This window comes from Enhydra lutris, unplaced genomic scaffold (assembly GCF_002288905.1).
Source record: "Enhydra lutris kenyoni isolate GAN:26980312 unplaced genomic scaffold, ASM228890v2 scaffoldscaffold55, whole genome shotgun sequence".
Classification (NCBI taxonomy): Eukaryota; Metazoa; Chordata; class Mammalia; order Carnivora; family Mustelidae; genus Enhydra; species Enhydra lutris.
The window spans coordinates 14,155,825-14,180,982 of NW_019154139.1; the positions used below are offsets into that span (position 1 = coordinate 14,155,825).

The 25,158-nt window shown below is 44.6% G+C and overlaps 2 protein-coding genes across 3 annotated transcripts in view; one reads left to right on the forward strand and one right to left on the reverse strand.

Annotated features, from left to right (window-relative positions):
- Positions 1-25,158, forward strand: part of LOC111157509 (synapsin III) — a 508,652-nt gene that overhangs the window by 142,747 nt on the left and 340,747 nt on the right. For both annotated transcript variants that reach the window (XM_022518973.1, XM_022518974.1), the window contains exons 5-6: positions 13,299-13,455; positions 16,884-16,973. In XM_022518973.1, coding sequence (XP_022374681.1) covers positions 13,299-13,455; positions 16,884-16,973 — 247 coding nt within the window. The remainder of the gene's footprint in view (positions 1-13,298; positions 13,456-16,883; positions 16,974-25,158) is intronic.
- Positions 18,896-25,158, reverse strand: part of LOC111157510 (TIMP metallopeptidase inhibitor 3) — a 57,676-nt gene continuing 51,413 nt past the window's right edge. Inside the window, exons 3-5 of the mRNA XM_022518975.1 lie at positions 24,739-24,850; positions 23,927-24,048; positions 18,896-22,830 (exon numbers count right to left, since the gene is read on the reverse strand). Of these exons, the coding sequence (XP_022374683.1) occupies positions 22,633-22,830; positions 23,927-24,048; positions 24,739-24,850 (432 nt within the window). The 3' untranslated portion in view covers positions 18,896-22,632. The remainder of the gene's footprint in view (positions 22,831-23,926; positions 24,049-24,738; positions 24,851-25,158) is intronic.

A 25,158-nucleotide genomic window follows, 5' to 3' on the forward strand; every position in this document is an offset into this window, starting at 1 on the left:
AGGCACATGGGACCTTCAGGGATGGGGCCTGTTTGTGGGAGATTTGGTCTTTACCTACTAGTACAAACCTCCATACTGCAAGTTGAATCACTCCAGGTCTCGGTTTTCCACATCTGTAGTGTTGTTGAGATGGCTGTGGTTCTCTGCTCTTATCCCCTTTGCCAGCCAGCACACCCATCCTCCAGCACTGTGAGTGCCCCAGTGACAGTTGTACCTCTAGCTTCTAAAGAGCCTTTGGCTGATGGGCTGACGGCCACTGCATCCCTGACATAATCAGAGGCTAACCTCCCTCTGTCATCCATCCCCTTTTGGTCAGGGGAGTTGGTAACTGAATGATACTGGGGATGTAAAAACTGAGGCCTCTTTCCTCAGGGTGAGAGCTTCAGAACCAGCCCTGTAGATCAGACTAAAACTGGGCTTTACTCACAACTACACCCCTTCCTGTCGTGCTTCCCTCACCCACTTCCGGCTTTGCTTCAAGAGCACACCCTCCCTCCAGGAATCACAGCTTTTTGGAAGCTTGTTTGGGGCTTGACTTCTAGGAGACCCAGCCCTAGATAAGCACCTACTTCACAGGGGCTTTATGTGAGGATTTGAAGAGATAAGGTTTGAAAAGCCCCTTGGTGCCTGGCACTCGGCAAGTACTCAGTAGCTGGTAATCTTGATTCTTATGAACTACTGCTATGTGACAGAATGTCACAAGGGAACTTGTACAGACACAACAGAGAGGTGGGTGTTGAAAGCCTTGGTTCTGAGTCTGGATTGGAGGGCAGTCATCCCAGGAAAGGCCCCTGGAGGTCACTTAGCCCACTTTCTTTGTCCCAGTAAGGAAACGGGACCCAGAGAGAAGCAGCAGTCTCAGAGACCCATGACAAGTCAGGGACAGAGCTGGACTAACTCATGTCTTGCTCTTTTCCCCTCACTCTGCCTGCCATTTTGGCATCTTCCGATCCTCTTTTTTCCTGGGAGTTGTTGAAGTGTTGTTGACTTTAAATGGTCTGAGACCCTGAGAAGTAAAGCCAGAGAGCACTCCTTTCCCATTTGGATCTCTAGAGCACCTACTGCATTTGGGACACCTGCTAGGCACTCAGGGAAGGATCCACAAACATAAATACCAACCCCTGGTTGTTACAGAGAGCTTCACCATTTTTATAGTGTGTGTGTGGGTGTCTGTGGGTGTTGGTTAGTTAACACTAGCTTTCCCGAGAAGTGAATAATCCAGCTCATTCTACAGGAGAGGTATTATTAAAAGCAATCTTTTAAAGATCTTTAAAAGCAGGCAGGTGGGCAAGGGTATTTCTGGACTCACTGTGTTTCCATATTAAACACTAAGAAATATTCTTAATTTCCACAATGCTCTGTCTGAATGGTCCTTTGATATCCCTTTCATTTTCCCCAAGGGTGTACAGAGTTTCAAACACAAGACAAATCAAGTCTTCTGGGGGATAGCTGTGATTCCATGTGGTTAGAGTATACTGCATATTCCAGGGAATGGCCTCAGTGGAACTCGAGAAGTAGACCAAAACCATACTGAATGTAAGACATTGTGTATCATTCAAAAGTGTTTGGGCTTTGATCTACAAACAGTGGGCAGCATTCAGAGCCCTCTGTCCAGGATGCTGACATGGTCAGATGTGGGTCCTACAAAGATCTCTCTGGGCACTGTGAAGAAGAGACTTGAGGGGCAAGGCAAGACCTCTGTCCCCAGGAGATACCCTTGAACAGGTGTAGAGTTAAGTAGATGGCCACAACTTGTGAGCTGTCAGAAGACATCATATGGATAATTTCCACGTGACTAAGACACAACTGAGGGTGATAGGAATGGAAGATAAGGAGAATTCACTGAGGAAGTGGGGTTTGAGTTGAGCAAGTTTTCGAGAGGCAGATTCCTAAGCATGGGGAGTGGCAAGGACAGAGTGCATTTGTGAGCAAATAGAAGATGAATGTGAAGGGCAGCAGAGCCAGGGGCCAGGCAGAGGAGTTGCAGCTAAGGGGAGAACCAGACCACTTTCTGAGGAGCACTGAGTACCAGGTAAAGAAGTAGGAACTCCCATCTCTTGGCAGGAAAGGCTCCTGGAGGGCTTTGAGCAGCAGCCAAGTAGCATGAAGAAAGCACAATTTGAAGATCAGTCCAAGAGTGGAATGCAGAAGTGGTTGGCAGTGGGAGTGTTACCTCCCCAAGTTGCAGATCATGCACTGACCACTTCCAGGCCACATGACCTGTCCAGGAAAGTTGGATTTGTCCACCCAGTGTGGTCCAGCACTTTTACAAAAGGCAGATTTCATGCAAAAGATCTCCTAAAAGGCAGGTTTCTGGCTTCATTTTAAAAACAGAGGATTTGGTAAAACCAGACCCAAGTATTTCCATGTGGACTGTGGAGTTGGTTCCACGTCCACTGCTGGAGTTGGGTCTCCATGGTCTTCTTTAGGTGCAGCCTTGAGTTTCATGAGATTTTCCCCATAGAAATCCTGCTTTATTTATTTTTGGTGCCAGTCTGCATGGTGATTTTTAAAACTTCTTTTGAATGAGTCATCAACATTTAAGTTTTTGAGGATTTCATATAAATATCCAGATTTGGGCTTCAACAAAAAGTCATTAGAGCCACCTGGGACCTCATTCCTACGTGGCCATAATGGCTGGAGTTCAGGCTGTTCTCTCATTCACCAGCCCCCTCTACCCTGCCTTGCTCTCTGCAGAGGCCTGTTAACTGCCATTTATCAAAGAGATTATGCTTGCCTATAAAGTATGAAATGTTTCTTGTACTCGAGTCATTACCAAAAGTGGGAAAATGAAAGGTGGTACAAGGTGTGTTCCAGAAAGGCCAGAGAGTACATTGTGGAAATTAAGAATAGTTCTATGTGTTTAATATGGAAACAGAGTGTGTGTTAGAAGGATACCACTGAAAAAGCTACTGGACAAGGCTAACACACTTCATCCAGCCCTGAGGTCACCTGCTTGGGCCCTGTGGCATTTAGCTTTGGAATCCCTGGTGTAGAGGCAGGGAAATTAAATAACACTCAGCAGTCTGGATTCTGAGCCAGGCCCTGTGCTACAGAGAGGAATAAGGTAAGAGACTATGACCCCAGGGACTAGGAGCTGAGGGTCTATTGAGGTGTCCTGGAAATGAGGCAATGGGAGGGAAATGAGAGCAAGAGGAGGACACTTCTGGAGGGGAGAATCAGCAACATTGGTGGCTCCTTACACAGTTGGTGTCAGAGAGAAGAATTGCAGATGGCTTCAGGGTGATAGATCCTGAGATCCTTGGAGCATGGTGGGTAAGAGAAGTCAAGCGATCCACTTTGAGGGAGGCTGATAACTTGGGCCCCGGCACAGGGATTGTGAAATGCTGAGTTTTCAGGTAGGTGGACAGTGCTGGTTGCATCATGGTTATGCACATTGGCTTTGAATCACTCAAGTCTCATGTGGACCTTGTTCTTGCTTTGCTTAATCTCTCCATGCCTTAGTTCCTTAAAAATACTCCTTTCCATGCAGGATCATAGTGGAGATTAAAGATAGCTTAATTAAAGCTTAAAAATGACTCCTGGCACAGAGAGAGTGCTCTCGAAACCTGAGTCATTTTCACTATTGCCTTTGAAGACAAGGTGGCAAACCTCCTGAACAGAGATGATTCCATAGGCAAAGAACCAACATGGAGGCTTGCAGAAAAGCCGCAGGAAGGGAGAAAATGGTGAAGTGAAGAGTCAGGAAGAAGTATCTGGGAAACAAGGGGAGAGGGTGTCTTTGAGGCAGAGAGGAAGTGTTTGGGAGGGGAAGACAAAGATCATGCTGCAGAGGCCACAGAGGAGCTTTACAGCAGGGGTTCACCACTGGGAGAAATTTGCTGCCCAGAGGACTCTTGACAATGTTTCCAGACATTTTGGGTTCTCACAACAGGACATGGGGGTGCTATTGCATTTAGTGGGTAGCAGCCAGGGATGTTCCTGACACTGTGCAATGCACAGGACGCCCCCCCCCCCAACAAAGAATTATCCAGCTCTAGATATCAATAATGCAGAGATTGGGAAACCCTTCTCTAGAGCCAGGAAGCTATGAGATTTGACTCATGGTTACACCACAAACAGATGTGTGACTTGGGCAAGTTTCTCAACCACTCTGTGCCTCAAGTTTCCTTCTCTGGAAAATGGAGATGATAACACCTGCTATCAGACTTAAATCAATGACGATATATAGAGGGCTTGGAATAGAGGCTCTTGGTATGTTAGCTATTATTAGAAATCAGGGAAAGTGAGGACATAGCAGAGGTCATTGCATCTCAGTTTGGCATTTTGGAGTGACCTCAATGTGATTTCAGAGAGGTGGAGAGGAGGCTGAGCCAGATGCAGAGGGTTGTGGAGATAAGTACATGGGAATTGAGACAGCAGGCATAGACTGCCCTGTCCAACAGTTGTAGCAATGGAAGAAAGAAGAGGCTAAGCATATGGCCACCAGGCCAAGTAGAAGAGCTTGCCTCACATTCATTTATCAATGCCAACCTAAAGTTTTGGTTAATGCCCGAACTGTATTATAGTTGACCCTTGAACATAGAAGGTATTAGGGGCTCTGATCCCCTGCACAGCCAAAAACTTGTATATATAACCTCCACCTCCCCCAGAACTTAAATACTAATACCCTTCAGTTGATGAGAAGCCTTATCAATAATATAAACAGTCAGTTAACACCTACCTTGTGTACTATGTTTATCTATATTCTCACAGTAAAGTAAGTTAGAGAAAATATTATTAAAGAAATCCTAAGGAAGAGAAAATACATTTATATTATTGTACTATGTTTATAAAAAAAAATCTGAGTATAAGTGGGCCTAAGCAGTTCAAACCCATGCTGTTCAAGGTTCAACTTGGTCATTGGAAATTTTCAAAACAAAAGAAATCACCAGCAGTCTCACCACCTTCACAAAATAGGAATTTTCCATCTCTTCTTCCAGGACCATCATTTTTACTGTGTTCCCTTTTCCATTGTTTTATGTCACATGAAATTGTCCCATAAGCATTTTCCATGATATTACATCATTGTTATATGTGTCATTTTTTTCCAAAATGAAGATAACCTCATTGTTTTTTCCTGGTTATAAAAATGCTCTGTGCTCCCTCCTCCTTTTTTTTTTAATGCAGATAGTACCAAAAAGTCTGAAGAAGAATATAATAACCCCCGTTTTCCATCCCACCCTTCAGAAATAACCAAGTTAGCATTTGGTAAACATCCTTCCAAATACATCTCCTTGCATTTATCAGTGTGTTGATTTGTTAATTCTTCCATGTACATACGAACATTCCTTAACCAGCAATTCATTCTCAGCCTTAAAGCAGAGGTTTCTTTATTGTTGGGGTTGGGGTTGTGTTTGGGAAGTGGGGAGGCAGCTGTGGGGAGCCACATACAAGAGCAAAGAAATCCAGGAAGCTCTGAAGGTGGCTAGGATATGCTGCCTAGGTGTGCAGTGTACTCGTGACCACAGGCTGCTGTGGCTGAGCACCACAGGCTGGGTGACAAGCAAGAGAAATGTAGTGTTGCACAGTTCTGGAGGCTGTGAGTCTGTGGTCAAGGTGTGGTCAGGGCCACACCCCCTTTTCAGTGATGCAGGTGACAGTCCTTCCTTGCCTCTTGCCAGCTTCTCATGGTTGCCAGCAGTTCTTGGCATTCCTTGGAGTGGAGACCTATCACTCCAATCTTTGGTTCCTTTGTCACATGGCATTCTACTTTTCCTGTGTGTCAGTATCCAAATTTCCCTTTTCTTCTAAAGACACCAGTCATGGGATGAGGACTCAGTATACTCCAGTATGACCTCACCTTGACTTGATTAAATCTGCAAAGACCTATTCCCAAATAAAGTCACTTTCACCCGTAGCAGGGAGTAAGACTTTGGTGTATCTTTTTGGGGGACACAGTGTAATTCATAACATGTGGGATCTCCAGAGTGATGGAAGAAGAGGATAGAGCAAGGATAGAGCAGTGAGGACTCCTTCTCTGAAATGAAAGGGAAGGAAGAGACCAGGACAGAGAGATGGAAGATTCTTGAGACTTGAGAAGGGAGATGAGGAAGCCTCCTTCCTCCAGCAAGTCATGTCTGTGTTTTATTAACCTCCTGATGGTTCACAAAGGGGGCCCCGGGATTCTTCAGAGAGCCCAGCCATCCATACACCCCATGGGCCCCCTTCCCCACCGTCATCATGCTGTGCAGCTGGCAGCCGCTGTGCAGGCCCCACAGGCCTCACTGCAGCATCCTGTTGTCCGCTCCTTGCCAGACTCTTGGTTGGCTGCCACCTAATTTCTTTTCAGCCTGGACTAATTTCTTGCAGTCCTCAGGCTGGCGGGAAGCATCCCTAATTCCCAAAGCCCTTCCATATGGCCCTCCATCTGCAAAGTGTACACAATCTCCTCTGTTTTATCCTTGTCGCAGGACAGTCATCCATAAGCCTTCAGGAGCATGGAGACCATTGCAGTGTTTTGATCTCCTCCCTTCTTCTCAGGACATCCGTGCTCATTTCTCTAGGTCTCCTTTCTCTGGATTCTGTACCCAGGGTTGAATTTTCAGACATGGAGGGGGATGGAGAAGGATCAAGAAGTGTGGAGATGCTTCAGAAGAAACCAGAAGCCACTCTGCTGGTAGACACCAATGTCAGAAAGCCTGGAGTCTTCCCAGACACAGCTGGGGTCAGATCTGGTGTGATGGGTCATGTGATCCAAAACAGCAGCATCCCCACCCGTTGTCATTCTGACTCTTGGGGAACAAGGGACCATTACAAAATTGCAGTCAAGTGGCTGAGAATAATGAGGCTTCTGCTTATTAACTTATGTCCCAGGCAAAGCCCAGCCAAGATTGGTTCTTGCTACCATAGGCTTCTGCATATTTGAGGGAGTCATTACACTTCAGTCACTCAGCCCTCGGCTGCCTGTCTCTTGACACTCCCTGATGCACCCCGTAATCTCCGGCACTGCATCACCTATCCCATCTCTACCATTTAATTATATGTTGTCCTTGATTTCCTCTTCAATGCTGACAGCCACTCGGATCTGGAATCAGGAAAGCAAATAACATAGCTCATATTTAAAGCCAAAAGTACAAGAAAACCCAGGTATAGGCTCCAGCCAGGATGTGTGATATTGAAGGCAGCCTTCTTGCCCAGGCATGAAAGACACAGGGCTTGGACCCAGTGGGACTTTGGAGACAAGGACGCAGTAAGAGGCTCATGAGAGCTGTTGAGATTTCTTACCCAGCCTCATCTCTTGCCACCACTTCAGACCTTATACTCCAGTATCCTTATACTCCTGTAACCAATTGCAAACTTTGCCACTTCTTCCCATTATCAGTCAGAGCAAAAGTAATGGCAAGCAACTGACCCAATTCACCAGTGTAGACAACAAAGGGAACTTAATAGGTCATATAACTCAGAAGAAAAAGATGGAGACAGGGGCCATTCCTTCTACCTGGAACACCTCCAAAACCTTGCCCAAATGACAAACCCCAACTCTTTCTTCAAGACCCAAGCCTTCCAGCATACGCTGACCTCCCACTCACCCCCAGACAGAGATGAATACATCTTTGGTCCACCAAATCTTCAAATCTTCTACATGCTTCTATTATTTCACTTACTTACTGCGGCACTTTGTAAGTCCTAGTCCTTTGGAACTGCACCCAACTCCTCTTGGATTGTGAGTATCCTAAAAACAGGGATCATGTCCCTGTCATCTCAGAGTCTCCGGCCTCTACCAGGGTGCTTGGACCACTGCCAGGGCCTAAGAATTGCTGGTGGCCACATCCTTGGATGTTGGGATAATATTAGGACTTGGCCATTCCCCAACTGAATAGAGAAGCTGAGGTGCTGGGTATGGAGGGAGGGACTTCATGCCACAGGTCGCCTGGTTCAAGTTACTAATTTTTCTGCATTCCTTGCAAATCCCTCCTATCACAGACTGTCAGGAAGGACCTGTGCATTCTATGCAGCAGTGAGTGGCAGCATTTGAACTGTAATATGTGCCTGGTTTGCCCAGGTTTATCACTCATAGGAAGTGTTTATTTTTCACATATTATACTTGAGAATCTGAAGAGGTCATGGGGTCCATCTTGAATTCCCTAGGTTTAAAACTTTCTTGATAATGTTAATATATCTCTAGGAATACAGAGCATCTTCCCTTGTAAGGTAGCCCCTAGCTGTTAGGGGCCACATGATACATCCTGGCAACTCTATCAGCACCAGTTCTCTTCTCTAGGAGTACAGGTAAAGATGTCCTTCATTTTTCCAGTGGTCATTTCACTTCTTGCCCATTCATTTATTTCCTCATTTACACATGCATTCATTAACTTGGTCATCCATTTAACAACATTGGTATGCTCTATTTTGTTCAAGACAGGCAGATCTTCTGTTCTCATTGGGCTGTCATCTTTAGCGGGGAAGAGACAGATAATAAAAAACTAAGTAGATAAACCGGAGAAATAAAATTGCCACAAGTGCTGTGAAGAAAGGAAAGTAGGACAATATGGGGTTTGACGCAAATTTCAATAGAGAGACCAAGATCAGTATCTTTGTGGAAATGAACCCTAGCTAATGAGTAAGTGATAAGGATGAGGCCCCCTGGGCACCATTTGGGGAAGAGCGTCAGGAGAGAGTTAGAGGAAGAGAAGGTGTCAGTGTGGCTCAGTGGAGGTGAGGGAGGGAGAAAGGTAAAAAGTGAGGATAGACAGGTGGGTAGGGGTCTTGTTGCCATGGTAAGGAGCCTAGGATATGCTGTCAGAAAGAGGAAGCCTAGAAGGGGTTTTTAAGCAGGGAAGGGCTGTAGAATTTTGAAAGAGCACTTTGAACATAGCATCTTGAGGTAGATTTCCAAATCCTTAAAGACAAAGAGGGGGTGACTACTACTTTTATTTCAAAGAATTAGAAAGATTCCAATTTAGAGGTGAGTTCTTGAAGTCCTGGAGAGAAAGCACATCATAATATCTGGGACTGGAATGGGGCCATCCCAGCACAGGCCCTCAGATACTTCTCTTGGACGATATCTTGGAAGGGCTCCCTCTTTTTCTAGATAGCCAGATTTTCCCCCCAGGCTGTGTCTTTCTTATGAGTTCTCCATAAACACTGAAAACCTGGCAGGCTAGCCAGCGTGAAAACTTTAATTATTTCCTCCTGGGGCAGAATGGAGTTACCCCCAGTGAGACACCAGGTTTGCCACTGCTGTTATCTGTGGGGGAAACCACACTGCTGGGAGTAAGGAGTGTCTCATTGTGAGAACCAGGGGCCTGGAGGACCCTCTGATCATCAAAGCAGAGAGAGAAATCAAAAGGGAAAGACTGATAGATTTGACTAGGAGGGAATGAAAAATGTGTTTATATGGTTTTTTGAAGATGCATAGCCATAAAAAAAAAAAGGGAAAGAAACAAACAACTAGTAAAAATATTGCCACACACCAGAGGACATGAACAGACATTTCTGTAAAGAAGACATCCAGATGGCGAACAGACACATGAAAAAGTGCTCCACATCACTCAGCATCAGGGAAATACAAATCAAAACCACAATGAGATATCACCTCACACCAGTCGGAATGGCTAAAATTAACAAATCAGGAAGTGACAGATGCTGGCGAGGATGCGGAGAAAGGGGAACCCTCCTACACTGTTGGTGGGAATGCAAGCTGGTGCAACCACTCTGGAAAACAGCATGGAGGTTCCTCAAAATGTTGAAAATAGAACTACCCTATGACCCAGCAATTGCACTGCTGGGTATTTACCCTAAAGATACAAACGTAGTGATCCGAAGGGGCACGTGCACCCGAATGTTTATAGCAGCAATGTCTACAATAGCCAAACTATGGAAAGAACCTAGATGTCCATCAACAGACGAATGGATAAAGAAGATGTGGTATATATACACAATGGAATACTATGCAGCCATCAAAAGAAATGAAATCTTGCCATTTGCGACGACGTGGATGGAACTAGAGGGTATCATGCTTAGCGAAATAAGTCAATCGGAGAAAGACAACTATCATATGATCTCCCTGATATGAGGGAGAGGAGATGCAACATGGGGGGTTAAGGGGGTAGGAGAAGAATAAATGAAACAAGATGGGATTGGGAGGGAGACAAACCATAAGTGACTCTTAATCTCACAAAACAAACTGAGGGTTAATGGGGGGAGGGGGGTTGGGGGGGTGGGATTATGGACATTGGGGAGGGTATGTGCTATGGTGAGTGCTGTGAAGTGTGTAAACCTGGCGATTCACAGACCTGTACCCCTGGGGATAAAAAGATATTATATGTTTAAAAAAAATAAAATAAAATAAAATAAAATGCCAATTTGATCCAAACCCTATAAAAAAAAAATATATTGCCACACAGGACAGTGTGATAAAGGATAGCACCCTATACACAGAGCTCTGTGAGCAGACTTTTACAGAAAAGAAAATGCACATCGTTAATGAAAGTACTCAAGCTCACTAAAGTCACAGAAATGCAAACTAAAATAGCAGTGGGGATATAGGGTATCTTGGGGGAAGTTACTTATCAAATTAAAAAAGTGTCTGCTGTGCTGGGGAAGCCATAGTGATGTGGACACTGTCATGTGCAACCGGTGGCTTAGGTCTTTAGAAAGGGGGACATGTTTGGGTATTAAAAAAAAAAAATTCATACCCCTTAAGCCAGTAATCTCTCTTCTTAAAAATCTATCTTAAGGAAATAGTTAAAAAGGAATTCATTGATTTGTGTGCAAACATGTACATGTATGAAGTGTTGGAAACAGCCTACTTTGATAATAGTGGATGACAAGTTGACTTCATTATGGTATATCCATTCAGTAGACTGTTGGGTGGCTGTAAGAAACAATATTTTTGAAGATATTTTGAAGATTTGAAGATATTTTGCAGAGAAATGCTCACACTAAAATATTATTTGGAAAATAGAAAGCATGAAATCAATTATGAGTATGAATGTACATTATATACATTAAAAATAGATCATCAGATTGTAGTGTACATATAAGGAGACATATAAAAGGTTATTAGGGATTTTCTCCCGCTGAGAATTACAGGTAATTTTGTTTACTTTTTTGTGTTTTCAAAGCTTTTTTTCCTTTTACACAGCAAACATATATTGCTTTTAAAATCAGGTAATAGCAGAAAATAGTTATATTTTGTGAGTGCGGTCGTCATCAGTTCCCTATTAGAAACACACCACTTGCCTCTTCCTCCCTTCTTTCTCTATTGCTGTAAGAGCCAGCAAATTGAAACAGAAAGAGCAGGAAAGCCAGAGGAGAGACCTGGGTATGACGTGCTCTGGCATGGTTTTGCCTGGGACACATCACTGCCTTGCTATGGGCTTCAGTTTCCCTGTCTGTAAAATACATTAGTTGGACTGGTTCAGCTCTAAGAATGAAATAACGATATAGACATAATAATTACAAGCTTCTAACCCAACTCTGACCCTAACTACAGAGTGACATGATTGACCATCTCCATGACCACAATGTCAGCCATACCCAACATGTTACCATCCACCTGGTTCCCTGGAATGAGTTACAGCTCCATGGGGGAGAACTTTACCATTTCCTTTAGGGACGAGAGGATGATGTTCATGTACATTATTCATTCCTTCAACATGTACTTATTTCACCACTGCTCCCCTGGCACCAGACCCTGAGGTGTACAAGGAGACCCAAGCTCATACCAATTTGAGAAGTATCTGCACCTGCAGCTCATTCTTTCCTTCTGTCTCCAATGGGGCAAGTCCTTTCCGTTTGACAGTTATTTTAACTTGAATTTGAATTATTTAAAGAAAAATAGTTTATTTGAAGCTAAGTGTCTAACTGAGGATGAGCATATTATACCATTTTAAGGGTAAACCACCTATGCACTGTGAAGCTGATTTTCTTGTGTGACCTAGAAGTGAGGAATCTAGAAATAGATGGATCCTTGGCAGTGCAAGTAAAAGAGTGTATGAATTCATTCACCTGGAGCCATGTGATGGAGGGAATATGGACTTGGAGTGATCACCCGAGTTCACACATGGCTCTCCTGCTTCCCAGCTTTGTGACTTGGGGAAGTTTGTAACTTCTCTGGGCTGTGTGTTCCCATCTACAAAGTGGGGACATAGTCCCAACCTTACCCATGTCTGCTTGTGAATACTAATCAGTATCACGTCTCCAAAGGGGCCCAGCAAAGAGACTGCCATGTTCTTGGCCATCACATTAATATTCTTGCTGCTTTCCAGAGGCTGCTACTTTAAAGAGACAAGACATGTTTGAAATATACAGATTATATATGAATGTACACATATTATGTGTGTGTGTGTGTATGTGTATATGTATATATACATACCATGATGCATGGTAGTTGAGAATTAGGGCCATGAGGCTACACGTATCTGAACCTGCCATGTACCTGCAGCATGTCTTTTTGAGCAAGTGACTTAATCTTTGTGAGCCTCTGGGTGCTGTTGACACAAAATGAACAAATTTTGGAATAAAAAAAGAGTTATTCAAGCCCAAGAGTATACACAATCTTCACAAAGAAGAGAGTGTTCTGGTAAGGGAACATTTGATGTAGGTTTATGTATATTTTGCATAAAAATTGCGAATTATTAGACAACATTTCAGAAAGTTGCAGGCCTTATCTTAAGTTTCTAATATTTGCAAGGCTGTGGGACTTGAGTCTTACTGGAACCAGGGAAGTTTCTTACTTTTTCTTATCTTTATGTTCAGAATGTTCCTTTTTGGTTATTTTCTTTAACAAAGCAGATATACACCATGCGCGCTTGGGGCAGACATAGAACCTGTGCTTTGAGGTTTCGCCGAGTCATTTTGACCTTGGTAAATGTTGGAGTATAGCTTCCCTGGGAGCTGAGGAACAGGGCCCACAAACGTTGAAAGTTGAAAATTTCCTTTATCAGTGCTCCTCTGTAAAATGGAGTTTCTGGCAGCACTGCCCACGTTCTTGGGCAGTTATGAGAGTTCAGTAAGGTACTAGGTGCTGCCTTATAAAATGGAGGTGCATTCACATTTTCCTCTGATAATAAATGAATATTTGTTCAATATAGAAAATCTAAAAAACCACCTAAAAAAGAAAATGAATAAAATATCAGTTCTTTTCAGCCCTTCATTTTGTTGCTGCTGTGTGTTTGCATCCGACTGTCCCCATCCACACTCCCCCACCCCATCCCCATTCTGAACTGAGGTTCCTGGGCTGGCAGCACCCATGCCAGGTCATTGCTATCCCCTGTAGGCTGTGATCCGATGCCCTGGTGTTTCAGCAATGCCTCATGTAGTAACACTGCTGTGGGCCCTTCTCTTTGCAGATCCTTCAAGCCAGACTTCATCCTGGTCCGTCAGCATGCCTACAGCATGGCCCTGGGTGAAGACTACCGAAGTCTGGTCATTGGCCTCCAGTATGGAGGGTTGCCTGCTGTCAACTCTCTCTACTCCGTCTACAACTTCTGCAGCAAGCCCTGGGTGGTAGGTGATGGTCCAGGCTGACCTAGAGTGGGGTAGGGGGTTGGCAGTGGGTGGTCTCCCAGCCCTGAAATAGACCCATGCTCCAGCATGGAGGCCTCAACAGTGGGTCTTTTTTAAGCAACTGAATAAGCAGATTGGACCCCAGGCCCTTCTGGTAATTATTGCCTAACAAGTATCATATAACAACATAGTATGAACATAGTATGATATAGTGTTATATTATAATAACATGAGTGGTAAGAGGGATATTATTCTTACTAATACTAAATCATATCATTTTTGTTAACACTGAGCACTATTTATTGAGCACTTACTATGTACCAGAAAATCATGCTGCCTGGTGCTCAGACTATTGTTATCATGTGAAGTGGACATCATTACTCCATTTGACAGAAAAAGAAGCTCAGCTTCAGAGCAGCTAAGGAACTCACCCAGGATCATGTAAACTATGAGGGATGAAACCAGAACCTGAAGCCATATCTCCCCAAACCCCAAGACTTAATTTTCTCTCCTTTGTATTCATAAATTTCATTCATCCTTTTATTTATTTGAGTCTCCATTCAAATGTTACATGTAAGAGAGGCTTTTCCTAGGATACTACCCCTCTATTCCCCCCAATACTCTCAATTCCCTTACCCTGCTTAATTTTCCCCCCAATACTTATCTCCATCTAGAAGGATATATTTATCCATTCTTTTGTGTATTGTCTGTCTTCCCTACTAGAAGTAATTCATTCATTCAACAAATATTTATTCAGCACCTGCTATGTTCCAGGCACTGTTCTTAGTCCTAGGAACATGGCAGTGAGTAGATCAGACCAAAGTCCCTGACCCATGCATCTTATATTCTAGTGATCAGAGGCACATACAGTAAGTATATTAATAAATTGCCAAATATGTAATATGTCATATAAGTGCCAAGAGAGAAAATAAAGCAGGGAAGGAAGATAGGGAAGGTGGAGGCTGGGGATATGTACAATGTGCTCTGTGGAGCTCTAGCCATCTTGTCTCTTGTTTCCCTCTGCTTGATCTCTTGGTGGTAGGACAGTGGTTGAGAACATGGGTTATGGAGCCAGACTGGCTAGTTCCAGGAGCCTCAGTTTATGAGCTGTGTCATCTTGAGCAATTTGCTTAACCCTTCTGAGATTATTTTCCATATTTGTAAATGATGATAATAATAAGGTCATTCTGGTAGGGTTATGAGTGAATGCATTTGGCTGACACAAAGCATACACTCAATACATGGGGACAGTTATTATATTCATTCAATAAATATTGGGTGCCATCAAGGTCTCTGCAGAGTTGGCACTCAGTATTTATTGAATGAATATATAGATTAATTTAGTAGATGTGGAGAATTTTTAACCACTATTTTCATGGTTCTGGTCTCCTTCTCATTCTACCCTGAGATTTTTGGCTTATAGCATCCCAGATTTGATGCCACTGTCTGGAAGGGTCTTAGATAGTATTAGCCCATACCCCCTTGTTTTTCCACATGGATATCATGATGGCAGCAGCTACCATTCATCAGCCCTGTGTCCTGTGCTGAGCCCTTAATGTACATACTGTATTTGATCTTCAGGAACACCCTGATAAGTACGTATTTCTAATATCTCCATTGTACAGATGAGGAAACTGGAGGTGGGCATCTCCAAAACTCATGTGCTTGATCATAGACTTCCTCTCTCTCTGGACTTCAGTATCCTTCTCTCTAAACTGAGGGATCCCCCATCATTTCCCATGTTTCTGAGTTCCCTCAAACCCTCTAGGTGGACTCAATGTAGCATCATACCTGCAGACTGTACCCCAAGAGTTTGCAGGCCAGTTCTGGTGTGATGCAAGAAGTTCTTAAGTTACACATTCTCTCTGTCTGAGCCATTAGTGTTGAGTTACTCCAAGTCAGTCTGGTGTAAGACTTAGCGCCCCTTCTAGCCATTGGACTACAAATTGTAGCTTATTCCTTCTTCCTGATCAGAATTTACCAAGCCCTTTCCACTTATGACCACTAGGATTTCCCTTTTGCTTTCTGGGTAAATTCCAAGCTCCTTGTTCCAGCCTTTAAAGCTCCCAATGGTCTGTCATGGATCACCCTCTGTCATCCTCTCTCACTGTCCCCTATACCCAAGATCAAAGCTATGACAGCCACAGAGTGTCTCCAGGCTACTACTCTCACTGCACACCTAGAGTACCCTTCCATCTTCTCTTGTGTCATCGGCTCCAGGGAATCATCCTGACCCCTATTCTGTCCCTCTTCCAGGCCCCTCAATCCTCTTGCTTTCTTCCAGCAAGACATTATTATCTCAGCCACCTGCCCACAATCTTCCCTCAAGGCCTGGTCTCCTATGCTAATCTTCTTATGCAAATATTAAAGCACAGTACTGAGCACAAAGTGAGCTCCCAAGGGTGCTGAGTGGTGTGGCATAATTGAGGAAAATGTAAGTCCAAGACCTGCCTTCCAGGAGCTTACCCTCCAGCTCTAGAGATGGTAGCTACCTCTATGGCAAAACGAGGCTGTGCTGAAGCAAGAGGAGCCAGGTGTGGAAGGGATGCTGCTCAAGCAGTTGGAAATGAGTGTGGTTGTAAAAGCAGAAAAAATAGAGTTGACCCTTGAATAGTGCATGAGTTGGGGTGCCAACACCCTGTGCAGTTGAAAATCTGTGTATAACAATTGACTCCCCCAGGACCTAACTACTGATAGCCTATTGTTGACTGAAAGCTCTACTAATAACATAAATAATTAACACGATTTCATATAGTATATGTATTATATGTTGTTTTCTTACAGTAAAGTAATCTAGGGGAAAATGTTGTTAAGAAAATCATAAGGAAAAGAAAATACATTTATAGCACTGAACTATACTTACTGAAAAGAATCCGCATGTAAGTGTTCCTGTGTAGCTCAAATCCACGTTGTTCAACGTGTTAGCTGGGATCTAACATTTGAGTGCTCCTAGGGACCAAGGGCAGCTTTTCATACATTGTGTATTACTGGATCTCCTATTTTTTCCATTTACGAATGGATGTGCTTTCTAGGCTACACATTTAGTAAGTGGTGGAGAATTTGAATCCATAGTCTACACCATAAACTGTTACGTAGTCCTACCTCTCTAGAAAAAAAGCTTTGCAGGCTGGGATTGTGGCATGAATGTCAGCAGGTTGTGCTTGTGTGAAATGTTGAGTGTGTAGTAAATGCTCACTAAATGTAATTGAGCTAAACTCAGTGGCCTGGAAGAAATGAAGGGTTGATGCAGCCAGATGATTGAGAGGATGAACTTCTGGCCAAAGAATCTGGTTTTTATCCTGTAAACAGGGACTAGCTACTGCAGCTCAGCTCAGAACAGTCAGTTACTTGAGGCCTGGGATCAAGTGGGAGGTCCCACCATACTAGATAACAATGATTGACCAATGCTCTTTTTTCTTCCCTCCTAGTTCTCTCAACTCATTAAGATCTTCCATTCCTTGGGTCCTGAGAAGTTCCCACTTGTGGAACAAACATTCTTTCCCAACCATAAGCCAATGGTAAGTGCCCTTTTTTACTCTGATTAACTTCTTGATACGGAATGAACACAGATGTCCATGTTTTCCATCCCTTTAGATGGAGGAGTGAGCTAAGGGGTCACTCCCTGACTACCTGGGCTCTAAGGAGGGGTTGTGGTGTCCTGTGGGAATGCCTGGCTTTCCTAGGGAAAGAATCAACACTTTAGGTGAAGTTTCAGGTAGCAGGGTAAATGACAAAGGTAGATGGCATTCCTTGGGATATTGGGAATTTTCAGCAAATCTGGGGACAACTTGAGCTGGCATTTTGGAGACAAAGTTTGATAATAAAGATAAAAGATGTTTCAAAAGTTGGAAGTTGTTTCCCTTGAGCCCTGGGCAGAACCTGGTTTCAACTCTCATCTCAATAAAAACAGTAATATTTTATCAGTGTTGATCATCGAAGGGCAGTTTCTTTGTATGTTCTCTTTGCATTTTGAAAAAACAGTAGTATTTTATTGGTGTTGATCATCAAAGGGCAGTTTCTTTGTATGTTCTCTTTGCATTTTGACTTTTGGATGTACCTGAGGTTGTCTCTGGGAAATGGTTGAAGCTTAGCTTGGAGCACATGGTAGAGCCTCTCATTTGGAGGACAGCTGGGTGGGGAGGTTAACATCTTTCTGGATAGGGTGGAGAGTTCTCCATTCCACAGCCAGAAGAAGTTGGGCAGAAGAGTTTTGTGCAGCTGGAGATAGCCTGTGATGTGTGTGCTTGTGTGGTTGGTGTCTTCTTAAATTGGTCAAAGGAATGCTGGGCCATGGACCCATGCTTGCCTCGTGAGTAATGTGAACCTTGGGGAACAGGGTAGTTAACACAGTATCCAAATGTCCTAGATGGGGACTGCGGCCTGGATGTAGGATCCAAGCTCAGGCTGCTGACCTGGACGATTCTGTTTGGAGGCACCGATGGGTAGGAATGCAAGCTCCAAGGAAGAGCAGTCAAAACAAGTAAAGAGGTTTCCATTGATTATCTTTCCCTTATATCTGATCTGGTAAGAGTCTTAGAATCCAGGATGTGCTGCTTAGAATATGAAGATTTGTGGAACCTGGCATATTCCAACAAAGCATGAACACAGTAGAGAAAAGTCAAGGTTTATCATCAAGCCAGAATGAGTTTGAATCCTAGACTGCCAGTGTACTAAGCCTTGAGCAATGAATTAACTCAAGACTTGGGTTCCTCAGCTAGAAACTATGGAGGACAGTGGGGCAACCTCATTGGGTTTTTGAAGTTTAATATATTCATGTGTAGAGAGTGCTATGCCTGACATATGATAGGTGATATAAGTTGAGTAGTTTAAAATAGGGGCATTATACCCTGGAACATTGTCAACAATGGAATGAAAGTTGGGTGAGGGGTCTGGAGCCAACCCAGCCCATTGAGGATAATAGATCCAGATGTAAGCTCTGGGAGGAGCTCACCAGTTAGTGGGACCTCTTGATTTCCTGGCATTCCCCACTAGGCTGAGCCACACTTGGAATTTCAGGCAGGCATTTGGCATCAGACACTGATGTTTTCAACCATCCCCTCTCACTTCCATGGTGTGAGATTCTTAGGAAGAAAATGGGGAAAGCCATGTCTGGTCTGGGAATACCTGTACAGGTTACTAATAGTTAATTAGATAGAGATCCAGATTCTGTAGAGCTATGGAGAACCTTGACTGTGGAATCAGGGAGCAAGCTCAGGCCAGGATTAGCAGTCAGAGGGAAATCTACAATGCCATTCTTGAAATTGTTCCAGCCTTGGGAAAGGACAAGAGCATGGTGGGCCCAGGCTGTTGAAGTGAATGAATGGAGGGGAACATGCATGGGCCTGCAGCCAGGACAGGCAGGACCAGCTTCCAAGGCCCTCTACTGTCTATATTACTCCCAGTGGTGGTCAGGATATAAGGAGGCAAGAGACTGCAGGTGTGTGATAGAAATAAAACCATTTTACTGTTTAGAATAAAGGACACACTATAAAAAGTGAACATTATGCAACATTACAGACAATATACATTCACGGAATATAAAATTCATAAATAACATGGAGGAAAACTGTAAACAGTGCTACAAAATTTAGCAACAAATACATTCCTTCCAGAAAGGGTTTTCTCTGGTTGGTTTCTCTCCATCACTTCAGGGTCTCAGGACAGCAGACTGGCTAAAGGGAAAGGTGTGGGCCTGGGAGAATCTATGAAGCCCTCCCCTCAAAGCAGGAACTGGTCTTTAAGTTCTTCCTCTCCTCACACCTCCCAAGAGCCAATTCGGAGGCTGTTGATATCCATCTCCCCTACACTCCCACATTTTGTTTTGCATCTGTCATCAGATTTTTAAAGTGTTTTCCTTGTGTGAAACTTTTATAGTGATATTTTTACTTTCAGTAGCCAGGAGCCAAACACTCAGGTGCCATCTTGGGGTAATCCATGTTGGCGACCATCAAACACAAGATGAAAGGCCAGGGCAGGGGAGGGTACTGTTTCCCAGGGGGCCACAGTGTCTCTGAGACAGAGTTATTCCAATTGTTTCTTAAATTGTTCAAGAACCATCGTATGAAAATTGGTGCTCATGGGCTATACCTAAACTGCCATGATATAGGTCTGGAGCTGGGTGACAGTAAAGGACAAGTCTCCAGTATTATCTACCCAGCCACATGGAACACAGGTCTGAGAGGAGAGAGGCTGGGTATAGTGCTTTCTAGATAGGTGGATAGGGAGGCAGAAGAGATGGCCAGATGAGGCCAAGAGGTCTTGGAATCACAGCTCCCATAGCTCTGGATTTTTAGGAGAAATCATGGCTTCCCAATTGGGTGGTCAAAGATCAAGGGGAAGAAGAATGGGACTGACCAGCAGACTGCCCAGTGCCAGTTGATACAGAGCAAGGACATGAATTACTTGCTATTTTCTTCTGAAAATAGCAAGTACTTCTTGCTACTCCAGAAAGCACTAGGATGCCAATAAAGGGAGGGGGACAGATGAATCTCAAGTGCTAGTTCCTTCTCATTTCTCCAGTTCGCCAGTCGAGCTGCCTGCACAGTAGAAGTATTTTACCCTCATTTCCACTGTAGAATTTGATTCAGGAAAATGGCGGCATGTGGGTTCCATTTTTTTTCTCTTAAACACAATGTACACATATTAAAGCCTACACATGACACAAGATTTAGCAAAATAAAACATTCACGATATGATTGAAATACGGAAGTGTCTCAACTACATAAATGACTTTAAATTATACAGTAAGTGAACAGGTGAAATAAACAAAGCTATAGCTTATAGAAAGCTCAAAAACCGCCCTCTGCCAACATCGCTTTGCAAAGGACCTTTCTTTGCCCAGGACCTGCTGTCTCTTTGCCAGGGCCTGACAGATGAAACTGTGGTTCCACAACATTTCTGCAGGGAAACTTCAGATGACTCATGCTCAGGCCTCACCCCAGGTCCCGCCTTGTGTGAGTGGAGGTGGCCCCACCAGGGACCAAGAATCACCGATGCTTCATAGAGGGGATGCTGTTGTCCATTTGTGGGAGGGCTTGTGTGAGTTGGACCAGGGGTTCCACCTTAGAAAACTTTGAAGTTGAAATCAAGAAATTCTCAGAACACCAAGGCTGGGGCTTACTTCTTAAGAACCTCTGGCCTGCTGACCTCAGCTCCTTTTGCTTATACTGCTGCATTGAGAAGGCAAAGCCTCCCATTTTCCACCTGCCAGATGGCACGACCATAGGTGAAAGATACAAGATAATAAAATGGATCCTACGGAAGCCAGATGCCTGTACTGCCTTCCCACTGAGGGGTTCTGCCAAACACCTTGCCTGGGCATTTGTGCATGTGTGTGTGTGTGTGTGTTTGTGCGCGCAAGACATTACACTGTGTTGTCTGCTTCTTTTTTTTTTTTTCTCCTGTTTCAATTGGCAGCTCTGTTTCCTAAAGTGGAATGAACTGAAGATACAAATACTAGGAGGATAAATACCCATAATCTGAAAAAAGAGACAGAGCAATCATGTTAAGTGTTACCAACCTACCACCCCCAACTCTGTAAAGTATACATTATCACCTACACTTGGCATCTCACTTTCAATACTTAAAATAATTTTATTTAATTAGAGAACTTATATTATAGTTTTATTTAAAAAAAAAAAAAAAACACAACAAAATCCCTACAGCTGATTGCAGAGTCAGGCTTCCCCAGTGACCACTGATTTTAATCCCATGAGGTAAGGACCTCAGGAGATGGTGTTTGCCCACCAGTGAGCTGTGGGAAGAAGAGCAGGCTGTCTCGTAACCCAGGAAAGTGGCCATCTAGCTGAGGCAGGACACTTCGCAGCTTTCCCTCTTGTGCCTGGGGCCCCTGACCCACACTAACTCTCATCTCCCACCTGAGCCAAGCCAGTAAGGCAGTTAAATGAAGGCCCCAAACATGAAGCAGGAGAAAAGGAGAGGGACAGAGGTCAGCTGACCCCAGTTAGAGGGATGTCAAGGGTGTTCAGAATTTCAAATTTTAATTAAAATGAAAAAAAAAAAGTCAACTTGGAATGTCATGATTTTCTTCAAACAAGCAACGACAACAAAATAGAAGAGATTATACTACTGGCATATTTAACAGCATTGAACAGAATTCTGTGTCCTGTAAAAAATTAGCTTATGTCCCCGTGTGGGTATATGCAAATGTGTATACAAACACATCCCCCTAGGTGATCTAAACCCTACTTTGGAAATAGTATTCTCTACCCAAATCTACTTGGCTATATCTGTGGATAGTGTACGGTGTGTGTATTCCTCCAATTTACATAAAGGCAAGCTCCTGGCCAAATCTACCAAAGAGTTTTCCAGGAGGAAGTCTTGTGGGAGATAGAGGAAAGACATTCATCTCAGTCTTTCACCTGAGCTTTTGTACAAGGCAGGCAAATTGCCTCCTGACCTCAGGCAGATGTTTAAGTCTTCAACAACTAAGAAAGTTCTGTTATTCTGGCCTGGCTGCTTGCTCCAGACTCAGAAACATCTGGTCAACCCCAGCAGCACTGGCCTGGGGGAACTGTGTGTGCTGCATCCTCTCAGACCCTCTCCTGCCGTCTCTGCCTTCCCTCCCTCACTCTTACGTGCAGACACAGACAGACACAGTCTGGTTGGGACATGCAGTAGCATCTCCTTGGTGTATAAGATCTTTTGCGTACCTTGAGTCTATCTGCTTGCTGCCCTGGACTGATCCTGAAACGGTTGACCTCTCAGCAACTTCCTTGTCTGTGTCTTTTATGTACTGGGGTGGAGGAGAAGGTCCAAGGGAGAAGGGTCTGGGAGTTGGTGAGGTGGGGAAGAAGAGAGACGGGTAGGTGTTACAATGCCCAAATGGGGTAGTTTTTCGATTTTTGTTTTCCTAAAAAAATAGATTATATTATCACGAAGAAGAGGAGTGTACATTCCTCATTCTTTCTGGCATGGCACCAAAAGTTCCCACGTGGAAATGGGTGATGTCAAGGCCAAAAAGAAGGGGTAGTGTGGGGCCAGGAGGATGGTTCCAAATAAACTCCATATGACAGCATAGACTTTTCCTTAAGTGTTCGAAGTGCTAAATTTGCAAGAAAACAGGCACTAATGTCATTGTCATCATCTGGGAAGAGTTAGTGTCCGAGGGAAGCTCAGCGGGAAGGGAGGGAGGTGAGGTGGGGCAGGGTCTGGTGCTCAGGGGTCTGTGGCATTGATGATGCTTTTGTCCGGGGGCGCCCATCCTCGGTACCAGCTGCAGTAGCCACCCTTCTGCCGGATGCAGGCATAGTGTTTGGACTGGTAGCCAGGGTAGCCGAAATTGGAGAGCATGTCGGTCCAGAGGCACTCATTCTTGGAGGTCACAAAGCAAGGCAGGTAGTAGCAGGATTTGATCTGCAATTAGAGAATATCCAAAGGTTGGTGGGCTCTGTCATGGGGGACCCAGTCCTGATGCTTCCTCAAGTCTAGGTGCATACCACTGTAGGTGGAGCCCAGCCACATCAGTCCCTTAGTGAAAATAACAGAAGTAACACTCACTAACACTTTCTAAGTACCACTGTGTACCAGATATTCTGCTCAGTGCCTCTATGTTATTCTCTTTAGTTCTTAACACAGATTGAGTTCCCTTGACAGATAAGAAAATAGAGGCTCAGAGAGGCTAAGTAACTTGCTCCAGGTTACAGAGCCCAAAAGTGGTGGAATTAGACATTTGAGAGAGCTTCCTCAATGGCAATAGGCAAGGATGAACGATCTCAGCTGTTGTGGGAATTGAGGAATTAAAAAGATTAAAACTTTGGGCATCCAGCTGCCCTGGGAGAGAAACCAGACTCAGTGAGCTGTGTGACCTGGGGCTAGTTACTTGAGCTCTCTGAGCCTCTATTTTCTCATCTGCAAAATGAGCATAGTAGTAATTAAAACCACACAGAGTTGTGAAAAATTAGTGAGAGAACAGGGCAGCTCCCTCCCACAGCAGGAAGGCTGTGTGCCATGGCCTTGTGCTTGAGTCAAGGAATTAGGCCTGATTGAAGAGTGATGTCCTGCGGTATTTGGTATCAGCAGTCCTGTGCCAGCTCGCCCACCTGTGGCAGGGGCCACCAGTGAGGCAACTTCCCTGGTGAGTCCACTTGAGACTGCTCAACAGGACCTGTCAGCGTAAGGGTCTTGCACCTGCCACAACCTTGAACCACAGGAGGGGCCAGGGATGCTGAAGAGTCCTTGTGACCCTGCAGCTGCCAGGTGGGCTGCATGGTGGCAGCAGATGACAGCAGAGAGGCATTCTCCCCCCCCCCCCCCCCCCCCCCCCCCCGCTTTCTTCATTGCTCAGCCTGGAGGCAACATTCCTCACCACCCCTGTTCAGACTTGCCCTTCTGCCCTGGCCCAACATTCATGCCCTTCTCAGCATAAGGGCCCAGTGCCCAGTACCGCAGGAACTGATGTTTCTGGGGCTGTGAGCCAGCACCGCCCCTGCCTGCCCTCTCGAGGGCTTACCTTGCAGTTACAGCCCAGGTGATACCGGTAGTTGAGCCCCTTGCGCTGGGAAAGGGTGAGCTGGTCCCACCTCTCCACAAAGTTGCACAGTCCTGTGTACATCTTACCGTCATAGACACGGCCTAGAGGAGGAAAGAGGACAAAAGGAGAGTTGTTTTGTCCAGAGCCCAGCCACGAAAGAGTCCTCACCCCGAGTACCCACCTTAGACCAGGTACTGTGCTAAGTACTTTCTAATCCTATGATTTTGTTTCACCCTGCCCAACACCAAACTGTCCCCATTTTCGAGGAGGCGAAAACAAAGCTCAGAGAGGTTAAGGGATTTGCAAAAGGTCTTAAACCCGTGAAGTGCTGGAGCTAGGACTAAGGTCAACTTGCCCCTTCCCTCATCAGTGGTTGCTTGGTTTTGACCTTTTTTTTCCTTTACCACATTGACTGCTTAAAGGTGGGCAACTTTCAAAGATAGACCCAATAAATAGATTGATTGTGAGGTATAGAGGAATGGGTACTAGCAATCCTTTTTTATTTATATAATATAGTAAAGCTGAGAAACTACAAAATTACGCAAAATTACATTTCCTCAGCGGGGCCGGTGGTGGAGCTAAGACTAAAACCCAGTCTCCATGCAGAGCCTCGAGTTCCCACCACAAGCCAAGCGAGATGCACTCTACACAATACTCCTTACAATTCACTGGGTGGGTGGTCAAGGTCCTAAGGACACGTCTGCGTAAACTGCTACTTCTCTATCCTTCTGAAGCAAAGGACTGGTGGGCCTTGGCCAAACCCTGGCCTAGATGCTAGAGTTGGCCATTACCTGTCAGCAGGTACTGGTACTTGTTGACTTCTAGCTTCAAGCCACAGAGACTTTCTGAAGCTTCTGTGTGGATATACTGCACATGGGGCATCTTGGTGAAGCCTCGGTACATCTGTGGGAGAAGGAATGTCATGAGAGAGGACCAGGGCTCCGAAAGCTTGCTGGTATTTGTTCTGTGGGGATCTGATCCAGTCACAGTCACTGACCTAACCACCCAGGGCCTTCACTCCAGGTAAAGCCACCTATTCACCTTTTGTCTGAGCCACCGTTCGTGCCTTTACAGAAAAACCTTCCATCCAGCCAGTCACATCGCTCATTCCAACATCTCCACAACACTGCACCAGATATATACTCCTGTCATATCCCAACACCTTTTCAGAAATCCAAAGAATTGGCTGTGAAAGGGGTCCTGCCTCCCTC